This window comes from Myxine glutinosa, chromosome 6 (genome assembly GCF_964187855.1).
Source record: "Myxine glutinosa chromosome 6, kmMyxGlut1.1, whole genome shotgun sequence".
Classification (NCBI taxonomy): domain Eukaryota; kingdom Metazoa; phylum Chordata; class Myxini; order Myxiniformes; family Myxinidae; genus Myxine; species Myxine glutinosa.
The window spans coordinates 130,319,902-130,342,249 of NC_136266.1; the positions used below are offsets into that span (position 1 = coordinate 130,319,902).

General features: G+C 43.1%; 1 protein-coding gene across 2 annotated transcripts in view; it reads right to left on the reverse strand.

Annotated features, from left to right (window-relative positions):
• AKAP9 (A-kinase anchoring protein 9) overlaps window positions 1-22,348 on the reverse strand; it is a 203,495-nt gene that overhangs the window by 38,779 nt on the left and 142,368 nt on the right. The window contains exons 23-25 of one of the 2 annotated variants that reach the window (XM_078780536.1): window positions 18,721-18,862; window positions 1,545-1,736; window positions 1,105-1,140 (exon numbers count right to left, since the gene is read on the reverse strand). In XM_078780536.1, coding sequence (XP_078636662.1) covers window positions 1,105-1,140; window positions 1,545-1,736; window positions 18,721-18,862 — 370 coding nt within the window. The remainder of the gene's footprint in view (window positions 1-1,104; window positions 1,141-1,544; window positions 1,737-18,720; window positions 18,863-22,348) is intronic. The other variant, XM_078780537.1, reaches the window with a different exon arrangement.

The window sequence follows — 22,348 nt, forward strand, 5'->3', positions numbered from 1 at the left end:
CCCCCACAAAAAACAATATTCCATTTTAAATGCCAAGTCTGTATATATATTTATACAGTCACGTGAAAAAGTAAGTACACCCCATGTAAAGTTTTGCCTTTTCAACATATTTCATCATACAGCTATTTGATATATATATATAATGCTTGCTGCCGTTAATATGATGATGGCTTCTTTTTATGAGAGCATAAGGTCCATGCTAAGTTAATTTGGCATTATGGATCCAAACACTAGTACAAGGCATGAACACTCGAAGCAGCATAGGCAACACAACTGATGTAGTATTCGGTAGGAATATAATTTGAAACAATAAAGCTGAAAATTTCATTGTATCCATTTGTTTAAGCACATTATGACCCCTAAAATTTAATTTATCATCTACAATTAAACATGGTGTAAAAACAAGTACAGCAACTTAATACGATAGATGTAATCTATTGTTTCACTGGTGTTTTGTTTAAATGGGATCCTTCATGTGATGTTCGCTTTGGTTTGTTTTCTATTCAGTCTTTTGTTTAACCAGAAAAAAAAATTGGTTGTCCATCTTCCCACACCCCAACCATACCATACCTTTGAGGGGGAATGTAGCAAGAGATGCAAGTCGAGGAAAGAGCCAATCATTAGGTGTCCCAGATGTATAAAACATAAAACTTCAATTTTTATTCCTTCAAGAAGATTCCTTTTATCTTGGAATAATTTGTCCAAGACTGACAGAAATCCATGCCAATGAGATTTGTGTCTGCGGGGATTTACCATCCCAACTTCAATAGTATTATATTCGATGATTTCAAAATGCATCTTGTGTAATTGAATGGCAACATGCTTTTAGAATACAGTATAACAAGTTCAAACCACAATGAAACCTTCACATCATATAAAGAAGAAAGGCACTTGCTGAGAAACAGGAAAAGACCATACCCCTCACCGTCAGTACACGAGGAAGCACTCACACGTTCTGTTCAAAACGATTCCAAAAAGTAAAAATCACTTTCCACCATGCTCGGACAGTTCAAGCAACGTTAATCAAAATGCCTTTTAGCCCACACCCAGCACAAAGGGTGTATTTAAACATTTTTGACCATGCAGGCATGGAGGCAGACCGACCTGAGCCAAGCTTCGCTTCTGTGTCAGTGACTAGGCCTGGAGGTAGGAGATTGAAAAAGGTAGAAATGTGCTCAGACAAGCAAAGCAGAGGCAGGTGGGACGGAACGTTTTTAAAAGGAAGGAAAAAAAGAAAAATAAAGAGAAGCAAGCATTGCACAACACAAAGTTAAATGGAACATGTCAAATGGCAATAGTTTTATAAATAAAACCGTTAGTCTTACTAGCATGGAAATTTGCTGACAATACATCTCAAACCTTCTGGGTGTTTCTAATTTTATACTTCCATAAATAGTCATGCAAATATCCTAACTGATTCATCATTGTGCGATAACGACAACAGTAACGATGCTCTCGACGTTGGCAGCATATCGCCTGTAACTCTATAACAAAGCAATTCCCCAGTTTACGGTGAGGCACGATTCACAACCAAGACCACTTACCCCTCTCTGACGGTCCAGCATACTCCGTTAAGGCGTGCCGCTGCCGTTCGACCAGCTGCTGCTGCTGCCGCATCTCAGCCAGCTGTCCACGCAGCTCCTCCACCTCCCGTTCGGCCTGCTGGGCTACTGCAACTCTCTGCTGGAGTGTCTCCTCCAGTACCTGCTTCTCTGAGCTGTAGTTTTCCAGATATCCTGAGCAGGTATGTCGAATAACGAGATTATACTTTCAAAGTTCTGCTCCATGGCTCATTGCATTAAAAAAATGTTAAATTTCTCATATTAAATCATGATTTTTTTTAATGCCACAAAACGTAGGTATCCTTCCTGCAATTTAGGTATTCATTTATGCCTGAGATAGATTGCTTTCCTTTTGCATATAAACTTGGCATAATGTGGAAAACTTCACAACATAACAGAAGGGGGTTCATCAATGTCACACAACAGGTGCAAAAATTCCAGCCACAGCTGTCCCTCTCGATGGCCATTTCATTAAATTTTCAACTAATGATGACAATGTCTTTAAAATTGCTCATTCATTATGGACTTGCCATCGTGACTCCAATGTTATTAAACCATTTGAATGGAAGGTTTAACATACAGTTGTATTTTTTGTGCAAGATTGCACAATACTCAAATTCAAACTGGGATTCAAATTTTAGCATTCAAACTGGGTCCACACTTCAGGAATCCCAGCTGAGCTGCACACTCTCCCATTCAAGCTTCCGAAGCTAATTTTAGTCAGCTATAGAGAAGTGAACCCCTAAACCATGCTAGACCAACACGGTATACAGTCACGTGAAAAAGTAAGTACACCCCATGTAAAGTTTTGACTTTTTCAACACATTTCAACATACAGATATTTGATCTTCATTTCAACAATATTGATAGATAAAGGTGATATAATATAACAAATATCATGAAACATTTACATTTTGTAGTCCATTGTATAATTTAAATAAACATAAATGCAAATTTCGCATGTGGAGTTACTTATTACATTATTACAATAAAATTACTTATTACAAAAAGAAGAGATATCGTTAACGTTTACTCACCTTCCTCGAGTTAAACGAAAGTGAGCTTACGTTACAGTTAAAGTATTAAACCATGCCAGCCAGCATTAATGCCAGCATTAAAGTTTACTTACCAGTTTAAACACACGCACATATATAAACACATACAAGTACATAATCATATTCTGTTTAAATTTATATAAATACACTGCCGACATCTGTTAACGACAAAAAAAGGTAAAAAAAACAACAATAATAATAAAGGTAAAAAAAGGTAAAAGGGATGTTTATGAAAAAATGAAGTGAATGAGTTACAGTGAACAAGTTGAATGAGTTGAGGAAGATTGAATGAGTTGAAACATCCGTTAATCGTCAAAATTTATGCCATGAGGGAATTTTGTCTGAAGTTTGCATGTCCAAAAAGACTCACGTGTCAGAATTGTGGTGTGTGATCGATTTGTAATTTATTCGATGGCAGAGATTTGAATATCGTCTATTGAGCGATTTGGTTGATTAAATTGTATAGTGTAAGGTAGAGATTTGCCCTGATTGGTGTGAAAGTTACTGATCTCTGACCGTGTGTTATTAAAACGTGTGTGGAGTGTGTTCTCAGTTTTTCCAACATATTGTTTGGTGCACTTTTGACAAGTGAGTATAGGTAGATGACCCATGTAGATTTACAGTCCATATAGGAGGTGATGAACTTTTGTCCGGTGCTAGAACTACAGAATTTGTTTCCTTCTTATAAATGCATGCGAATAATACATTTGCTGTGCGTTTATGGAAGCCTGGAATCTTAGTTTCTTTGCTGTGGGGTTGTGGGTGCTTCACTTTTACGAAAAGGTCCCTGAGTGTCCGACCACGTCAAAATGATGTCAGTGGAGGTTGAGGAAATGTGGTGCAGAGTGTTTCTGACTGATGGAGGAGAGGAAGGGCCTTATTCGAAATACTTGGCAATTGGGATGAGGTAGGGAAGTAGGTGGTCACCAGTGGGACACGGTTAGTTGCAGGTTTGGGTTTGCAAGTCAGAAGGTCTGATCTAGGAATGTGTTTTGCTCGGTTTATCGCTTCTTTCACAGAGTGAGGGTCATGGTGTCTTGCAATGAAGTGTATTTCTAATTGGCAGAGAGAAATTTCTGATGCCAATTTTGTTGAGAAGATGCATCTTACTCTGATTGCTTGACTGTGCGGTATGCTTGCAATTGTATGTTTAGGGTGAGATGAAGAAGGGAGAAGGTAAGAGTGAGTGTCTGTTGGTTTGGTGTATAGTTCTGTTTCAAGTCTGTTGTTTAGAAGTGTGAGTGATGTGTCCAGAAAGTGAACTATGGACTGTGAGCTGTCGAATGTAAACTTGATGGTTGGATGAATCAAATTTAATTCATTTTGGAACTGTGTGAGACTGAGGGAGGATTTTGACCAGATGAACTGGATGTCATCAATATAACGTAACAGGATTTTTCTAAGATGCCTTGATGAGGTTGTGCATAGATTTTAGCCTCTATCATTCCCATAACAATGTTAGCGTACGATGGTACAACGCAACAGGGGTGCCCATAGCGGTACCTTGAGTTTGAATATAAACTTCAATATAAACACACCACAATTCCGAGATGAGTCTTTTTGGACACAAACTTTGGACAAAATTCCCTCATGGCATAAATTTTGACGATCAACGGATGTTCCAACTCATTCAATCCACCTCAACTCATTCAACTCATTCACTGTAATTCATTCACTTCATTTTCTCATCAACATCGCTTTTACCTTTTTATATGTCATAAACAAATGTAGGCAGTGTAACAGTATATGAATATGTACATGTATGTGTTTGTATATGTGCACGTGTTAAAACTGTAATGTAAGCTGTAACTGTAACGGAAGTTCACTTTCGTTTAACTCGAGGAAGGTGAGTAAGCGTTAACGATATCTCTTCTTTTTGTATGTATTTTATTCATATGTCAACATCATACATACCTGTCTTATATGCATGCCTGCTGTTCTCGGTAGACCGAGAAGACCTGTTTGGTCGAAAGCTTGTCGAAAATAAAAGTTCCACAGTCTTGAAGCTACGTCCGCTACTTATTTAATTTCTTCCGATTATATTTATACTAGCAGGACTACCCGGCGTTGCCGGGAGGGGGGGGGTTTGAAAGCAGGAGAGGGAGGGGTTAGGAAGGGAGTGGGTGAAGTGTAAGGGGGAGAGGAGGGGGAGGTGAGCAGAGAGGGAGGGAAAATATATACTACATATACATCTTTTGGGAGGTGGGTGGCTTTGACAGGCCCCTCCGTTTTGGGGGAATGGGGGGAAGGGAAGGAGGAAATTTTTTTCCCATGCAAAGAGTGCTTCATAACCTCAGTGTTGCCCAGGTAAAAAAAGGAAATTGTAATACCCTCTGCCACCATCACCAGGTGGCACTACATAAGGTACACATTTACATAGAGAATTCACGCTCCTCTCCTGGTCCTCCACACCTCCGAATGAGGCCGCAGCCACATAGCCTATGTTACCCCCCCCCCCCCAGACAAAGTTGTATTTGTACCCCGAGTAAAGTATAAAAGCGTTTATAGCTGGAGTACCCGGCGTTGCTAAAGCGAAAAATAAACATTAACATATTTGAAATGAGGGCAAATATAATGGAAAAGCAATTACATCCAAATCAGAATCCATCACAAATATTAAATGATCATTTTACCTTTTCATTGAATATATGCATCAATGGAATGATTTCCACCCTTGCTTCGATCGGGTTCCCCACCTTGATTTTTGACGAGAGGGGGTGAGGACCCCCACGGGGTACTTCGGGCTGTACCCTGCCCACATGTAATTGTAATTGTCATGGTTCCCTTTTTGAGGCAATGTTTTATGGCTGGATGCCCTTCCTGACGCCAACCCTTTCAGTCGCCTCTTACGACATGGAGGGATACAGTGTACCGATTCTAAACCGGGGTACACACCGGGCTTCTAATAACAAAAGTAATAACAATACTATTGATAATAGCATAATATTAATGTTATTACAAAACAATACGAATAATAAATATCCCACCAACCCTCAAGTGGTTTTCCCTTCTCGGACAAATGCCGTGTTAACATGAATAAATAGCTTCTCGTGGCGTTTCGTGGGGAACCTCTATCGCAGCGGTCGGGAACCTATGGCTCGCGAGCCATATATGGCTCTTCCGGTGACGGCATATGGCTCCCAGACAATTTTGAGTTGAAAAAAATAAAATAAAAAAATAAAAATCAGTTTGGAACCGATTTTAAAATACTTGTGATATTTCTTAATAATACTGTGTCATTTTAAAGTAAACAGAAATTAGTTTTGAAGATAAATTTCACGGGTCACGGGTCACCCGTGGGTCGGGTCGGGAACCAATGGCTCGCGAGCATGTCCGCGTCATTGTAAAGGTGAAGAAATCAATTTTATCAGATAGCCAACTAGTTTATCCGCTTAAACCCTTGTAACGGAAAAGATGGCGAAAAGAAAAAAAGACGATGATTACCGTGCATTCCAGGCTGCGTGGACAGAGGAATTTGCATTTGGTGAGAGAGCAGGATCTGCGGTATGTCTAATATGCAATGATAAAATTGCATCGAAGAAACGGTCAAATATAAAGCGGCACTTCGATACGCACCATGCTTCATTTGCATCGAAATATCCAGCGGGGGACAGCAGGAAAAGGGCATGCGAGGAGCTACAGCGGAGAGTGCAGACGAGTCAGCAGCAACTACGTGTGTGGACCAAGCAAGGTGACGGGAATTCCGCTAGCTTTGCGGGTGCTTTGGCAATAGTAAGGAATGGAAAGCCATTCACAGATGGCGAGTATGCCAAAACATTCATGCTTGATGTGGCCAATGAACTGTTTGATGACTTCCCAAATAAAGACAAGATAATCAAACGAATAAAAGACATGCCCCTGTCAGCAAGAACTGTGCACGATCGTAGCATCATGATGGCAAATCAAGTCGAGGAAACACAAATTAAGGACATAAACGCCGGGACATACTTTTCTCTCGCGTTAGATGAGTCAACAGACGTTAGCCATCTATCTCAGTGCAGTATAATTGCCAGGTATGCTGCAGGTGACACACTGCGTGAGGAAAGCTTGGCTGTTTTGCCAATGAAAGGGACAACAAGAGGAGAGGATTTATTCACGTCTTTCATGGAGTTTGCTAAAGAAAAAAAACTACCGATGGATAAACTTATTTCTGTCTGTACTGATGGTGCACCCTGTATGTTGGGGAAGAACAAAGGATTTGTAGCGCTTCTCCGTGAACATGAAAAGAGAGCCATCCTAAGTTTTCATTGCATCCTGCACCAGGAGGCGCTTTGCGCTCAGACGTGTGGCCAGGAGCTTGGTGAGGTGATGTCGCTGGTCATTCGAGTGGTCAACTTTATTGTTGCCCGAGCTTTAAATGATCGCCAGTTTAAAGCTCTGTTAGAAGAAGTTGGGAATCATTATCCCGGTCTGCTTTTACACAGTAACGTGCGTTGGTTGTCAAGGGGGAAGGTGCTCAGCCGTTTTGCAGCTTGCCTGAGTGAAATCCGGACTTTTCTTGAAATGAAAGGCGTCAAGCATCCTGAGCTAGACAACACTGACTGGCTCCTGCAGTTTCACTATCTCGTGGACATAACTGGCCATCTGAACCAGCTCAATGTGAAAATGCAAGGTATTGGAAATACAATCTCATCCCTTCAACAAGCAGTGTTTGCATTTGAAAGCAAGCTGGAAGTCTTTCTCAGGGACATTGAAACAGGTCGTCTTCTGCACTTTGAAAGACTGCAACAATTTAGAGATGCATGCTTAGCAAGTGACTCCACTCAACATCTGGATCTCCAGCAGCTGGCTGGCTTTACGTCCAATCTCCTGCAGTCATTCAAAGCACGTTTTGGAGAATTTTGTGCGCGCACTGGTCTTTTCAAGTTCATCACTCATCCACATGAGTGTGCAGTGGACAAAATCGACCTGACATGCATCCCCGGGGTCTCTATCGGAGACTTAGAGCTGGAAATTGCTGACCTGAAGGCATCAGACATGTGGATGAGTAAGTTCAAGTCACTTAATGGAGAGTTGGAAAGTCTTGCGCGACAGCGAGCAGAGCTGGCGAGGAAACACAAGTGGACAGAAATGAAAAATCTTCAACCTGAAGACCAGCTGATTCTTAAAACTTGGAACGAGCTTCCTGTGACATACCACACAATGCAGCGTGTGAGTATTGCCGTATTGACCATGTTTGGCTCTACATATGCATGTGAGCAGTCATTCTCGCATATGAGGAACATTAAGACCAACCTACGCTCATGTTTAACTGATGGAAGCCTCAACGCCTGCATGAAGCTCAACCTCACCACGTATGAACCAGACTACAAGGCCATCAGCAAAACCATGCAGCACCAGAAGTCGCATTAAAAGTAAGACATATTTAATTTATTATACGTTAAAAATACTATATGGCTCTCAATGAAATATATTTAGAAATATTTGGCTTTTATGGCTCTCCCAGTCAAAAAGGTTCCTGACCCCTGCTCTATCGGAAGTCAAAAAAATTATAAACCGGACCTTTCTAAACAGTCGCTACTCTTCTTTAACACTAGAATGAAAGGGAGGAAACCCGATGTTCCTGAGGCATATCGATACATTACTAACATAATTGCCTTCGCTGATTTCGAGATTACTTTTGTACATAAGGCAATTTGAAAATACTTTTGTGCATAAGGCAATATTTCCAAAAATAAAAATCGCGTTTTTTGGATCGAAAATTAGTTTGATCGTCATAAAATTTTCTGGAGATGTTGGCTATAGTTAGGCATTCTTAATAGTGAAGAAATATTTTTTTTGCAAACAACGATCGAAGGCAATTATATCAGTAACGTATCGATATGCTTATCCCATACCCCACAAACTAGAGACCTGAGCCTAGCTCCACTGCAATCTATATACACTAGAGAGGATAATAACATGACTCTTCCTGCTGCTCCCATAAGGCTTTACTGGAGCAACATGTGCATCCTGGAGTTATTGGGATGGTCAGAAGGCTGAGAGAGCAGACGTCAAGCTACAGACCAGAGTCTACCAACCTGTCTGTGATGAGATAGCAAAAGAGCTTGTACTTTGGCCTCATTGTGGAAGATGCCAATGATGTTGACAACTTTAGATTCCATAAATTCTGTGAGAGACAGATGTGATGCTGGGGGCACCAGCTCATCGAGGAGAGTCAAACTCCATTGAGCTACAGACAAGCGTAAGTAAGTTACATTTTTCTTTCCAAGGAATGACTTGGGATGATGGACTGCCATTGGCATTAAAAGCCAGCTTTATGATATCATCAGCTCAGGAGAAAGGTCATGGTTGTTAGTGAGGCCTAGAAAGTTCGAGAGACAACCTCTTCCAGTGGCTGCCCAGTGCCCATGGAAACAAATGTCGGTTAGTTTAACAATGCTTCCCCAGTGACAGGGTGAGGCATTGAGATTTAGCCAGAGTGAAAGACATGTTCCATTTATCACTAGAGGGAGCTAGAATAAATAGCAGCAGAGGTAGCCTCACCTCAAAAGGCATGTTTGGCAGCATATTAAGTGAACTTTGTACTGATGGAATTGAACCCGAAAAGGAGATCAAAATTCTTTAATGCCTCAGATGTCAAAATTCAGCAAACATGAAACAAAATAAACTAGAACGCCACTCAGTAGAGTGCATACTCCCGCCGTGAGTGGCCGCTGCTGAGCCCTATCTTCCAATGGTAAAAAATCCTTCAAAAAATTCCTGGATCCGAAATAATATCCTGAGCTTCACCAAAAACTAATCAATTCTTCCTTATCCCAAGGGCAATGATCCCACCAACTTTCATCCAAATCCGTTCCGGACTTTTCCAGATATCTTGTTCACAAACACACGAACACACACACGGACGTATACGATTGAATGCATTACTCCCTGGCGGGAGTAACAAGAACAAGAGCAATCAGAGATTGCAAACCCTCGCCAGAATGTATTTTCAGTGGTTTTAAGGCTTTTGTGTTTAAACAAATATGGCGGCCGAACCACGTGACCGATAACATCATCATTATTATTTTTATAAACTAATTTATTCCTAGATCATGCTCAAGAAATTTCATCTTAATCGGATGAAGTTTTGTACTTGTCGAATTATGACGTCATAATGGAGGCACCTATGACATCATCATTAACATATTGTATTTATTTATTTATTTATTATTTTATTTTTTTTGTATACAAGATCGAGGCTCGTGAAAGAGCAAACATTAATCACACAAAAAGACAAACCGACACACAAAACACAAAAAACAAGGGGAGCGGCAGACAAGATGGGGAGAGAGGGGGGAGGACACAAAAGAGAGGGGGAAGAAGGGGAAGGACACAAACACAACATTTGAGAGCAGGGACATCGGGAGGACTTGGGGGGAGGTGGGAGAGGATTAAAACATATGAACACTGCAAGGACTCTGGGGTGAATTACCGGGGGTAGAAAAGATCAAGGTTTTCGATGGGGGAAGATAAGAGATGGTGGTGAACAGCTGTTTTAAAGACCTGGAGGGAGGAGTGGGATTGAAGGGAGTGGGGGAGTTTGTTCCAGAGGCGGGAGAAAAGGGGAATGAAAGAGTGAAGGTGAGCAGAGAGCCTAGACTTTGGCAGTTTAACCATAAGAGGGTTGCAGGCAGATCTTGTGCGACCTGAAGGAATATTGGGGGGACAGAGCACAGAGAGAGCTGGGGGAGCAAGGCCGGAGAGGAGTCGGTAGAAGACAGAAAGACCACCAACCTGCCTGCGGTGAGTGAGTGAAAGGCCCTCGGCGTTGACTACATCGCAGGAGATTCCAATGATTCTGAAAGCTTTGGCCTCAACAGCGTGAAGCCGAGCAAGGTGTGAGGCAGGAGCACCAGCCCAGAGGGGGGAACAGTATTCCATTGAGCTGCGGATGAAAGCCTTGTATGTGGTGAGGAGCTCAGGTGTGCCAAGGAAGGACTTCGCACGACGGAGGATGCCCAGTCGGCGACTGGCTTTGGAGGCCAGCTTGGAAATGTGGTTTTCCCAAGAAAGATCATGGCAGATAGTGAGACCCAAAAGCTTGAGCGACAGAACTTCTTGGAGAGGATTGTTGAGAAAGTAGATGGGAGGGTTGTCCAGTCGGTCCTTTCGGAGAGACATTGTAAGAGTGTGAGATTTGTCAGGATTGAAAGACATGTTCCACTTGTTTGACCAGTCTGTGATTTTGTCCAGGTCTGCAGAGAGTGAGGAGGCTGCAGACTGCCGATCTGAGGGATGAGGAATGGAGCGACAGAGAGTAGAGTCGTCAGCAAAGAGATAGAGAGGATTTTCAAGAGAGTCAGAGAGATCATTGGTGAAGACCAGAAAAAGCACAGGGCCCAGAACACTACCTTGGGGAACTCCAGCCTGAACAGGAAGAGGAGATGAGAGAAACCCATTCAGGGCCACACGTTGACTACGACCAGAGAGGAAGTCCGCCAGCCATGCGTGGAGATTTCCATGGATACCAAAGGAGGAGAGTTTGGAGAGCAGAGCAGGGTGCCAGACCGTATCGAAGGCACGTGAAATGTCAAGGGAGACAGCTCTAATTTCCTGTTTGGCGTTGAGGACCTCCATCCATTGTTGAGAAAGCAGAAGCAGCATGTCCAGAGTAGAGTGACCAGGTCTGAAACCAAATTGATGATCAGAGATCAAGCCATTGGAGAAGAGGAAAGATTTAATATCTGAAGCAATGATGGATTCCATGACTTTGCTGATAATTGGGAGAAGGCTGATTGGTCTGTAGTTGCTGGGATCTGTTTTTGCACCTTTTTTGTGCAAAGCGGTGATGTTGGCTGATTTCCAAGCAGATGGCAGATGACCTTGAGCAAAAGAGAGGGTGAAGAGAACAGAAAGAGGGAGTGAAAGAGCAGAAGAACATGATTTTAGGACCCGTGGGCTGATGCCGTCAGGACCAGTTGCAGAATCAGAGTCGAGGGTTGACAGAAACTTTTCCACCTTGTCAGGAGGAAAGGACACAGAGTCCAGGAGCAGCTGGGTACGACTGGGTACGGTGGGTACAGAGAGGGATGGGTTTGGGACACAAGATTTAGAGGCAAACACAGAGTTGAGGCATTCAGCTTTTTCACGTGCGGAGTCAGCCGTTAAGCCGTTTGAGGTGAGGGAGGGGATGGAGGGGGAACAAACACCAGAAACAGATTTGACCAGACGCCACCAGGATTTGGAAGAGGGAGACAGATAAGAGAGAGTTCGGTCTTGAGAATGGTGAGATATTGTTTCCTGGCTCTCCTGAGGGTGGACACACACTTGTTTCGGGCTTTGTGAAAGGAAATGAGATTTCCTTCCGTTGGATTTGCTTTCCAGGAGACAAAAGCAAGTTGTTTCAGGGCAACAGCCTCACCACAAGATTCCGTGTACCATGGACGGGAGGAAGGGTATGACAACTGAAGACGAGATGGTATAAATCTGTGCATGAGAGAGAGCAATTTACTTTGAAAGAATTCCCAGGATGAGTTGATGTCAGAGGTGGTAGAGATGGGAGACCAGTCCAGATGATTGATGGCTGCTTGAAGACCGTGCCAGTTGGCCTGAGTGAAATGCCAGACTCGTCGACGCTGAGGAGGCTCTCTGAGAATGGTCAGAGAGATGTCCACTTTGACAAGCACATGATCAGATGAGCCGATTGGAGCAGAAGAAGAGCAGCAGACATTTTCATGGAAGTTTGTCATAACCAAATCCAGAAGAGAAGATGCTCCGTTGACTGAGATCCGGGTCGGGAATTTGACAGATTGTCTCAGTCCCAGTGAGTCGCAGAAGTCTTTGCTGAAGAGCCATGGCTGGTGAGAGAGGTATCCACACCCAGCCAACTGGCATGGTGACAATTGAAATCACCACATATGAGGAAGAGAGAGTTGGGATGGGTAGATAGAAGTTGGTCCATATTATCAGACAGTGAGATGTCGATGGAGTCATCGCTGATTGGTGGACGGTACAACACACATATGAACAAAAGGTGGGAGCGAAGGGGAAGCCGTAGCCAAAGGTATTCCTGGGGGTGAGGTGGAGAGAGGGCAGTGGAGGGCGAGCGAGGAAGAGAGTTTTTTATAAAGATAGCAACCCCACCTCCAGGACGAGGCTCAGGTCTATCATACCGGAGGAGGGAGTAACCTGGGAGAGATACCAAGGCATCAGAGACATCATGAAGGAGGAAAGTTTCTGTTAAGCAGATCACATCTGGTTTGTCAGAAGCAACATGTATGGAGAGGTCAGTCAAGTTTGAGCGAAGGCCCCGGATGTTTGAGGTCCATACCATTAATGAAGAGGAAGGGGGAGCATCGGGTCCAGAACAGGGGGGGGGAGGGGTAGGGTAAGATGTGGAAGAGGAGGAAGAGGTAGGGAGAGCTGTTGAAGGTGTGTCAGAGATTTCAGAATAGCTTGGAGAAAGGGAAGAATGGGGCAGACAAAAGGTTTGATGGAGATTGGGTGAGGCACAGTGAGGTGTTATTTGAGGAGGGGGAAGAGCAAGGCAGGAGGTTTGGGGAGATGAAGGTGAAAGTTGGAAGGAGGAAGAAGCAGGGAGGATGCTTTGAGGAGGAGGGGTGAGAGGGGAGTCTAGGAGGGGAGGAGCGAGGGAGAGTCTCGGAGGGGAGGGGTGTGGGGGGAGTTTAGGAGGGAGGGGAGGGAAGGGGCAAGGGGGGAGATTTGAAAGGGATGGGTGATGGGGAGGATTTGGAGGGGAGGGGTGAGATTGGATTTTGAAAAGTGTATGATTCATGGGAAACGAACATTTTTTGCAAAATGAGTTTGAGACCTTCGAGTCAAAAATACGTTTGAGGACACTGGAGGAGGGATGGAGTTCTGGATAGTTTATGGAATGTAGAAAGGAGGAACTGTAAGAGATGGTATTATATATATTTTTTGGAATGAATAGATTTGGTGAGCAAGACGAAAGCATCCTTTTGTAGGAAAAGAAGAAAAGGGTGTTATAATATATGAGAGAAAATAGTTGTTCAGGGGAGAGATTATACATTTCTAACCGCGTGATCGCGAACGAAGAACGAACGAACAAAAAGAACAACAAATAAACGAATAAGACCTGGGAAGGAAATATTTTTTTGGTTTTTTTTTTTTTTTTTTTGTGAGTACAGATATTAAACAAGGAGGTACGGGGTGAACGACTGGTACGAAACAGAGAACGAAAATAATTTCAGCGCATTCGACGAATCGCTGAGAGAAAAACAAACCACAAGGTCTGAGACGGTACGGTAGTCTAAGCCTACGAGTACTAGGCCGCACAATACTCGATACCATTAACCGACGATTGTGTATACATGAACGAAAAATTAGCACCGAAAATTTTCCAAAAGATACGCTGTAGGTCCATACACCGAAAGATAGATACAGTCTCGACAAAAACACAATTGAGAAATATCACTTAGCTTCGAAAGCGTGAGCGCATGGAACAGCTTCGAAAAAGAGCCCATGGAGAGCTCTTTACAATGAGCCACGTCTCAATTTTTTCTATTCAGCACTTTGGGATATAGAGGTGCAGAGTTTTTCGGTTTTCCAAGATGGCGGCCGAACCACGTGACATATGACATCATAATTATCATAAAAAAATTATACAGGTGGAGTTGCACCTATGGTGAAAATTTCCTGTCAATCGGACCAACAGTTGCAGAGAAAATCATATTTATTCTGTGCGGACAAACAGACAAACAAACAGACAAACAAATGAAAAATCTGTCAAGAGACCGAGGACTTGCCGGACTGTACTTTTTTATCGGCCATTTTGGACAAATATGGCGGCCGAACCAGGTGACCGATGACGTCATCATTATTTTTTTTCTCCACCAATTTATGCCGACATGGCGCTCAAGAAATTGCATCTTGATCGGATGAAGTTTTGTACTTGTCGAATTATGACGTCATAATAGAGGCACCAATGACATCATCATCAACATATTTTATTCCCCATGGAGAATTCTTTACAATGAGCCATGTCTCAATTTTTGCTATTCAGCACTTTCGGAGATACAGAGGTGCAAAGTTTTTCGGTTTTTCCAAGATGGCGGCCGAACCACGTGACTGATGTCATTATTTTATTTTTTTTCCACCAGTTTATGCCGTCATGTCGCTCAAGAAGTTGCATCTTGATTGGATGAAGTTTTGTACTTGTCGAATTATCGAATTATGACGTCATCTTGGGCCGAGAAAGTTAAAAATTGGGCACAGTATTCCAGGGCAAGACAAATATGTGTGTAAAGTTTGGCGATTCTACGTGCAACGGTGGTGACGTAGTACTGCGAACAAACAGACAAACAGACAGATGAAAAATGGGTCAGAGACCGAGGACTTGCTGGAATGTACTTTTTTATCGGCCATTTTGGACAAATATGGCGGCCGAACCACGTGACCGATGACGTCATCATTATTTGTTTTCCAAACTAATTGATTCCTTGATGATGCTCAAGAAATTTCATCTTGATCGGATGAAGTTTTGTACTTGTCGAATTATGACGTCATCATGGAGGCACCTATGACATCATCATTAACATATTTTATTCCCCATGGAGAGTTCTTTACAATGAGCCATGTCTCAATTTTTTCTATTCAGCACTTTTGGAGATATAGTGGTGCAAAGTTTTTCCGTTTTTCCAAGATGGCGGCCAAACCACGTGACCGATGACATCATCATTAACATATTTTATTCCCCATGGAGAGTTCTTCACAATGAGCCATGTCTCAATCTTTTTCTATTCAGAACTTTCGGAGATATAGAGGTGCAAAGTTTTTCGGTTTTTCCAAGATGGCGGCTGAACCACGTGATCAATTACGTCATCAATTGGGCAGTCTATTCCAGGGCAAGACAAATATGTGTGTAAAGTTTGGCAAAGTTTGGCGATTCTACATGCAACGGTGTAGACGTAGTACTGCGAACCGACAAACAGACAGACAGACAAACAGACAAACGAACCGATCAACATACTTGCCGGAATCTTTTCCGGCAAGTAACAAACGGTCTCAAATGCAATACTCTCTCCTCTGGCGAGGATAATAAAACACTATTCTCTGATTGGGCTAATAGCATAACTTAGCTCTTAGAAGAAGGTACACCAACCTCTGAGCTGTCTTGCCTGATTTTAATCTCGGCCAGCTAACAGCTATAAATTGGCATCCTGGCGTTTCACTAGCAGAGTGATTCATCATTTGTGTGTTTTTTTTTTTGTTTTTTTTGTGTACAAGATCGAGGCTCGTGTAAGAGCTAACATTAATCACATAAAAACAAACTGACACATAAAACATAAGATAAAGGGAGAGGGAGACAACATGGGGAGAGAGAGGGAAGCACACACGTACAACAGCAGAGAACAGGGACATCGGGAGATCTGTGGGAGGGAGAGGGCTTGGAAGGGGCATGGGAAGGGTGGGGAGAGGGAGGGAGAGGTAGAAAACACATGGACACTGCAAGGACTTCCAGGAAAGAAGTCGGTATTTCAAAAAAGCAGATCTGGGGTGAATTAGCGGGGGTAGAAAAGATCAAGGTTTTTGATGGGGGAAGATAAGAGATGGTGGTAAACAGCTGTTTTAAAGACGTGGAGGGAGGAGTGGGATTGAAGAGAGTGAGGGAGTTTGTTCCAGAGGCGGGAGAAAAGAGGAATGAAAGAGTGAAGGTGAGAAGATAATCTTGATTTTGGCAGTTTCACCATAAGAGGGTTGCAGGCAGCTCTTGTGCGACCTGTAGGAAAATTTGGGGGACAGAGCCCAGAGAGAGCTGGGGGGAGCTAGGTCGTAGAGGCGTCGGTAGAAGACAGAAAGACCACCAACCTGCCTGCGGTGAGTGAGAGGCCCTTGGAGTTAGCTTCATCGCGGGAGATTCCAATGATTCTGAAAGCTTTGGTTTCAACAGCGTAAAGCCGAGCTCGGTCTGAGGCAGGAGCACCGTCCCAGAGGGGAGAACAGTAGTGGTTGTTGTTGTTTGTGGGCATCTTCTGTGTAGTTTTATATATTTTTCTATTGCTTCACAAAATATCACTGCTGTATATATAATTTTGTATGCTTCTCTGTGTCCTTCTAAATCTAAAGTGTTTCTACTATCGTAGAATAATAAATGTTTCCGTTCAAACTGCTGTGTGAAAAAACAAACATTAGCGCTTCTTCCTCTTCTTCAAACCCCCAAAGAGGCTTTTAGAACTGGCAAATTCGTGATTAAACAAACGATTTTTTACGGCGTAGATGTTTGGTTCCTTTGTTTACCGCATTTGTCTCTCCGTATGTATGTATGTATGTATGTATGTATGTATGTATGTATGTATGTATGTATGTCCCTCACATATTTATCCTACATATTGGTGAGTTTTATAGCTGACAATTATGCTTCTGAAAGGTAGAATGTAATGCCATTGTCCCTTAAACTTAAACAGACGTTACCTGGGCATCCTGTCTGCCAGCATTAGTTGATAGACCTTGGAGGCCTCACCATGTCCTTTGTGAAGAGTAGGCCAGATATCGCCAGCACCCTGAATAAATTCCAAATTTCTGCCCTGACTTACTGCTTAGAAGGCAATGCCAAACCAACCAACATAACCCATATAAAGAATGTGCTTCGGCAGGACCAATGCTCTGTCAAGACGCAATCAATCAAATCAATCAATCAATGTATTTCTCATACATTGATTGATTGATTCTCCAAATGTTGGTAACAATGATCTGCAGCTCTTCTTGGCAGGTACAGCGGGTTTTGGTGTGCTTCGCTGGGTTTTGGATTAGGCGGTTGAAAAAGGGAAGCTCTTAACATACAGAGTGCAAAAGTGTTTGATAACACAGGTATAATAGGCCAAATGCCCATTTTATGTGTGCCAGTGGATGTGAGCACCCTTCCTTTTCTTTTCAACAATGCAGCGATCGTAACATTAGTTCTTATTTTTAGGTAACCACTAATATCGTGCCAAATGTCACTTTCAACGGAACTAGTGAAAGTGGAATTCATCTCCATTCAATCCCGAGTATCTGCTTATATGACCTTCGACAGTTGGTCAATGGGTTATCAGATTGACATGTAGTTGAGCTAATGTTTTTGTTGGAAAAGCCATCCATTGATGCCCATCTCTTCCAAGAGTAATCTCGGTGAGTTTCAAATACGCTCAGGGTACCAGCACAATGGTATTTACACAATGAAATGGAGCGCATGATTCTGGAGTCGTTCAATCTCGTCACTCTCTAAGCCCTTGTGATGCCAGTACCTCACATGGGCACACCAAACTCCAGAAAAGGGTGGATGTACACTTTGTAGATTTCAACAATATCAGAGACACTCGCACCAAATTTATTCAAAGTACAAAGAACGTAGTCGTCATGCAGCACGAGATACCACCTGCTTTACCTGACTATTCCTCTTCATAACAGATTGGATTATAACACCAAGGAGAGTGAGCGACTGAACTCTTTGCAGAGGTTTGTTATCAATGACAATGTTTAATTTGGGTGGGACGACAACAACAACAACAACAACAACAACAACAACAACAACAGGCATTTCAAGGCCATTTTCCCTGCTAGAGCGGGGGTTCGTCTTGCGGTCCCCATGACAATTTTCTCCATTTTGCCCTATTTTCTGCATCTCCCCTTGTTAACCCCCTTGCCCGCATTTCTTCTTCTACCACCTTTAGCCAAGTCTTTCTCGGTCTTCCCCGTCCTCTACTTCCTTCTACATTCATTTCCATCACTCTTCTCAACCAGTCACTTTCATCCTTCCTCAACACATGACCAAACCATCTCAACCTGTTTCTCTTCACAGCATCAATCACAGGCTCTATTCCCATCATCTTTCGCAATTCATCATTTGTCTTCCTCTCTCTCAATAATACTCCGCACGTCCACCGAACCATTCGCATTTCCACCCTTTCCAGCCTTCGTTATATTGGGTGGGACATTCTGAAGAAAAGATATTTGAATGATCTTACATTTCTCCGGCTTCGGCCTAACACCATTAAGTCAACACCAATCACCAAGTGCATCAACGTGGGCTTGCTTCGAACTTTGTTGAGTTCTGTTCAACACTACCCGAGCGAAAAAAAACCTAATTGAAATGGGCAAAGCTGATCAAATTCAGTAAATCATGTTTTCATAACCAAGGGTTTAACAGTTGACTGACTTACCTTCTGCCTTGTGCAGCTCTGCAGTTAACAGTCTCCGAGTTTCCACCTCCTCTGCAAAGCGCGCCTCAAGATCTTGGTAAGCCTGGGCTCGCTGGCTGGTCTCCTGTAGCAACTCCGTGTATGTCGCCTGAGCATGCTCCAACTGAGGCAACATCAAACGCACCAAAAACGTCTTGGTCAATTTCTACACCTGTTTAATTTTCTTTGTCAGAGTTCTAAAGCTAATGAAGGATCTTGTACATGCATCACACGTAGGGCAGCAGAGTACTTTAACACAAATTACAAGGGTGTTAGTACATAATGGATAATTAATACAGCCGATGGGCTTGATGAGCCTAATGGCCTCCTGCATTGAAATTCCTTTCTTCATCAACAATTTCTCTGACTCTCTGGAAAGTCCTCTTTATCTCTTTGCTGAAGACTCAACCATCTGCAGTAACACCCCTCATCCTTCAGAGAGCCAAGCCGTCTCTTCCCTCATTGCAGACCCTTATAGAATCAGAAGCTCATCAAGCACTTGGAATATGACTTGCAATCCTGACAAATCTCACACACTCTCTCATTGGCTCTCCGAAAAGACCATCAGGTGAATCCCATCTCATCTACTTTCCCATCTGCTTTCTTAACAATCCCCTTGAAGAAATCCAGTCAAACTCCTGGGTCTCACCATAAGCCATGATCTTTCTTGGTCAAACCACATTTCAAAGTTGGCCAACGGTGCTTCAACTAAGTACTGAGTTAAGGGTCTGAATACTTATGTCAATGTGATATTTCATTTTTTATTTTTAATAAATTTGCAAAACTTTCTAAAATCCTGTTTTCTCTTTGTCATTATGGGGTATTGAGTGTGGATTGATGAGGGAAAAAATGAATTTAAACGATTTCAGCACAAGGCTGCAACATAACAAAATGTGAAAAAAGTGAAGGGGTCTGAATACTTTCTGAATGCACTGTATTTGCTGATGACACCACCCTCTGCTGTGACATCCCTCATTCTTCAGACAGACAGGCTGCAACCCCTTTCCTCTCTTCAAACTTTGAAGAAAAATTACAAGCTGTTCAAACACTTGGAATGTGCCTTTCAATCCTGACAAAACTCTTTTTTTTGTTGTTTCTCTCTGTCTGTATCTCTCTCTGTATCTCTCTCTGTGTGTCTGTGTGTGTCTCTCTTTCTGTGTCTATGTCTCTGTCTCTGTCTGTGTCTTTGTCTGTGCCACTGTCTGTGCCTCTGTCTGTGTGTGTCTGTCTGTCTGTCTGTGTCTGTCTGTCTGTCTGTCCGTCTGTGTCTGTCTGCCTGTGTCTGTTTGTGTGTATGTCTGTCTGTCTGTCTGTCTGTCTGTCTGTGTCTGCCTGTGTCTGCCTGTGTCTGTCTCTCTCTCTCTCTCTAAGAACCATCTGGCAAACCCTCCTATCCACTGTCTTAACAATCCTCTTGAGTAAGTTCATTCATTCAAACCACTGGGTCTCACTATCAGCCATGATCCAAAGCGATAGATACTTTTGCAAATAAAAAGGCAAGGGTTCTACAAAAACGATACAAGCAAATTGGAGAGCTGGCACCATGTCCTCCTCTGAAGAATGACAAGTTATTCCATGATGTAATGCACTGAAGAGAAACAGCTTGTAGTTAGATTCCATTCCCTCTAGAATCTAACATGGACAAAACTCAGAAGCAGGAATGATACCACAGAGCTCCCATATATATCGAGCATGAGGAAGTAAACTCGAACGCCACTCGGAAGAGCACATACCTCCACGAGGCTGACTGATTTGATATCCCACTAATCAGCTGGATCTGGATTCGGACCTGAACCAAAATCTAATCAGCTTTTTCTTGTCACCTAACAAACTCGTCCATAACTTTTTGAGCTATCGTGTTATATATCGTTCTTAGCCCTATCAATCAATGATGAAGAATCACTGATAAATTCTCGTATCCAGATCCGGATCCGAATCTTCACCAAAGTCTAATAAATCCTACCAAATTTCATCCGAATCCACCCACAACTTTTTTAGATATCCTGTTTTTTTTTTGGTTTTTTTGGATACTGAATCGAGGCTCGTGAAAGAGCTAACATTTACTTCACAAACAAATCAACCAGACAAACAAAATACCCAAAAAGAGGGAGCGGAAGACAAGATGGGGAGAAGGGGCAGCACACAAACACAACATCCGAGAGCAGGGAGATGTGTGGAAGGGAGAGGGCCCGGGGGGAGGAGGCATGGGAAGGGGGGGGGGGGGGGAGGGAGAAGTATAAAACACAAGGACACCAAGGGCTTCCTGGACAGAAGTTGGTATTTCAAAAAAGTGGAATTGGGGTGAAATTAGCGGGGGTAGAAAAGATCAAGGTTTTGGATGGGGGGAGATAAGAGATGGTGGTGAACAGCTGTTTTAAAGACTTGGAGGGTGGAGTGGGATTGAAGGGAGTGAGGGAGTTTGTTCCAGAGGCGGGAGAAAAGAGGAATGAAGGAGTGAAGGTGAGCAGAGAGTCTTGATTTTGGCAGTTTAACCATAAGAGGGTTGCAGGCAGATCTTGTGCGACCTGTAGGAATATTTGCGGGACAGAGCCCAGAGAGAGCTGGGGGGGCAAGGCCAGAGAGGAGTCGGTAGAAGACGGAAAGACCACCAACCTGCCTGCGGTGAGTGAGTGAGAGGCCCTTGGAGTTAGCTTCATCGCGGGAGATTCCAATGATTCTGAATGCTTTGGTTTCAACAGCGTGAAGGCGAGCTAGGTGTGAGGCAGGAGCATCAGCCCAGAGGGGAGAGCAGTATTCCATTGAGCTGCGGATGAAAGCCTTGTATGTGCTGAGGAGCTCAGGTGTGCCAAGGAAGGACTTCGCACGACGGAGGATGCCCAGTCGGCGACTGGCTTTGGAGGCCAGATTTGAAATGTGGTTTTCTCGGGAAAGATCATGGCAGATAGTGAGACCCAAAAGCTTGAGTGACAGAACTTCTTGGAGAGGATTATTCAGAAAGTGGATGGGAGGGTTGTCCAGTCGGTCTTTTCGGAGAGACATCGTAAGAGTGTGAGATTTGTCAGGATTGAAAGACATGTTCCACTTGTTTGCTCAGTCTGTGATTTTGTCAAGGTCTGCAGAGAGTGAGGAGGCAGCAGACTGCCGATCTGAGGGATGAAGAATGGAGCGACAGAGAGTACTGTTCACAGACAAACACACAAATGTAAAAATCAGTAAGCACGACACTTGGCAAAACAGAACAAAGTAGAATGGCACTCATTAGAGCATCCTTTTGACCTCAAAAATAATTGGTGGTTGAATTCGGTGACCTGATATGCAAATCGTCTTCAAATTTCAAGTCAATCAGATGAAAATTGAGGATTTTAGAAATTTGAAAAGGTTGTTGACCTTTGGCCTAGGTTGACCTTTTGGCCTATGTTGACCTCAAAAATATATGGTGGTGGAATTAAGTTAGCCGATATACAAATCCTATTCAAATTTCAAGTCAATCAGATGAAAATTGAGGATTTTAGAAATTCGAAAAAGGTGGTTGACCTTTGGCCTATGTTGTTGACCTTTTGACCTAAAAAAAATTGGTTTATGTTGGACCAGCAACTACCATTTGGTGAAGTTCCGTGAAGATCAGTTTAAAATTGTGACCTGCAGGCAA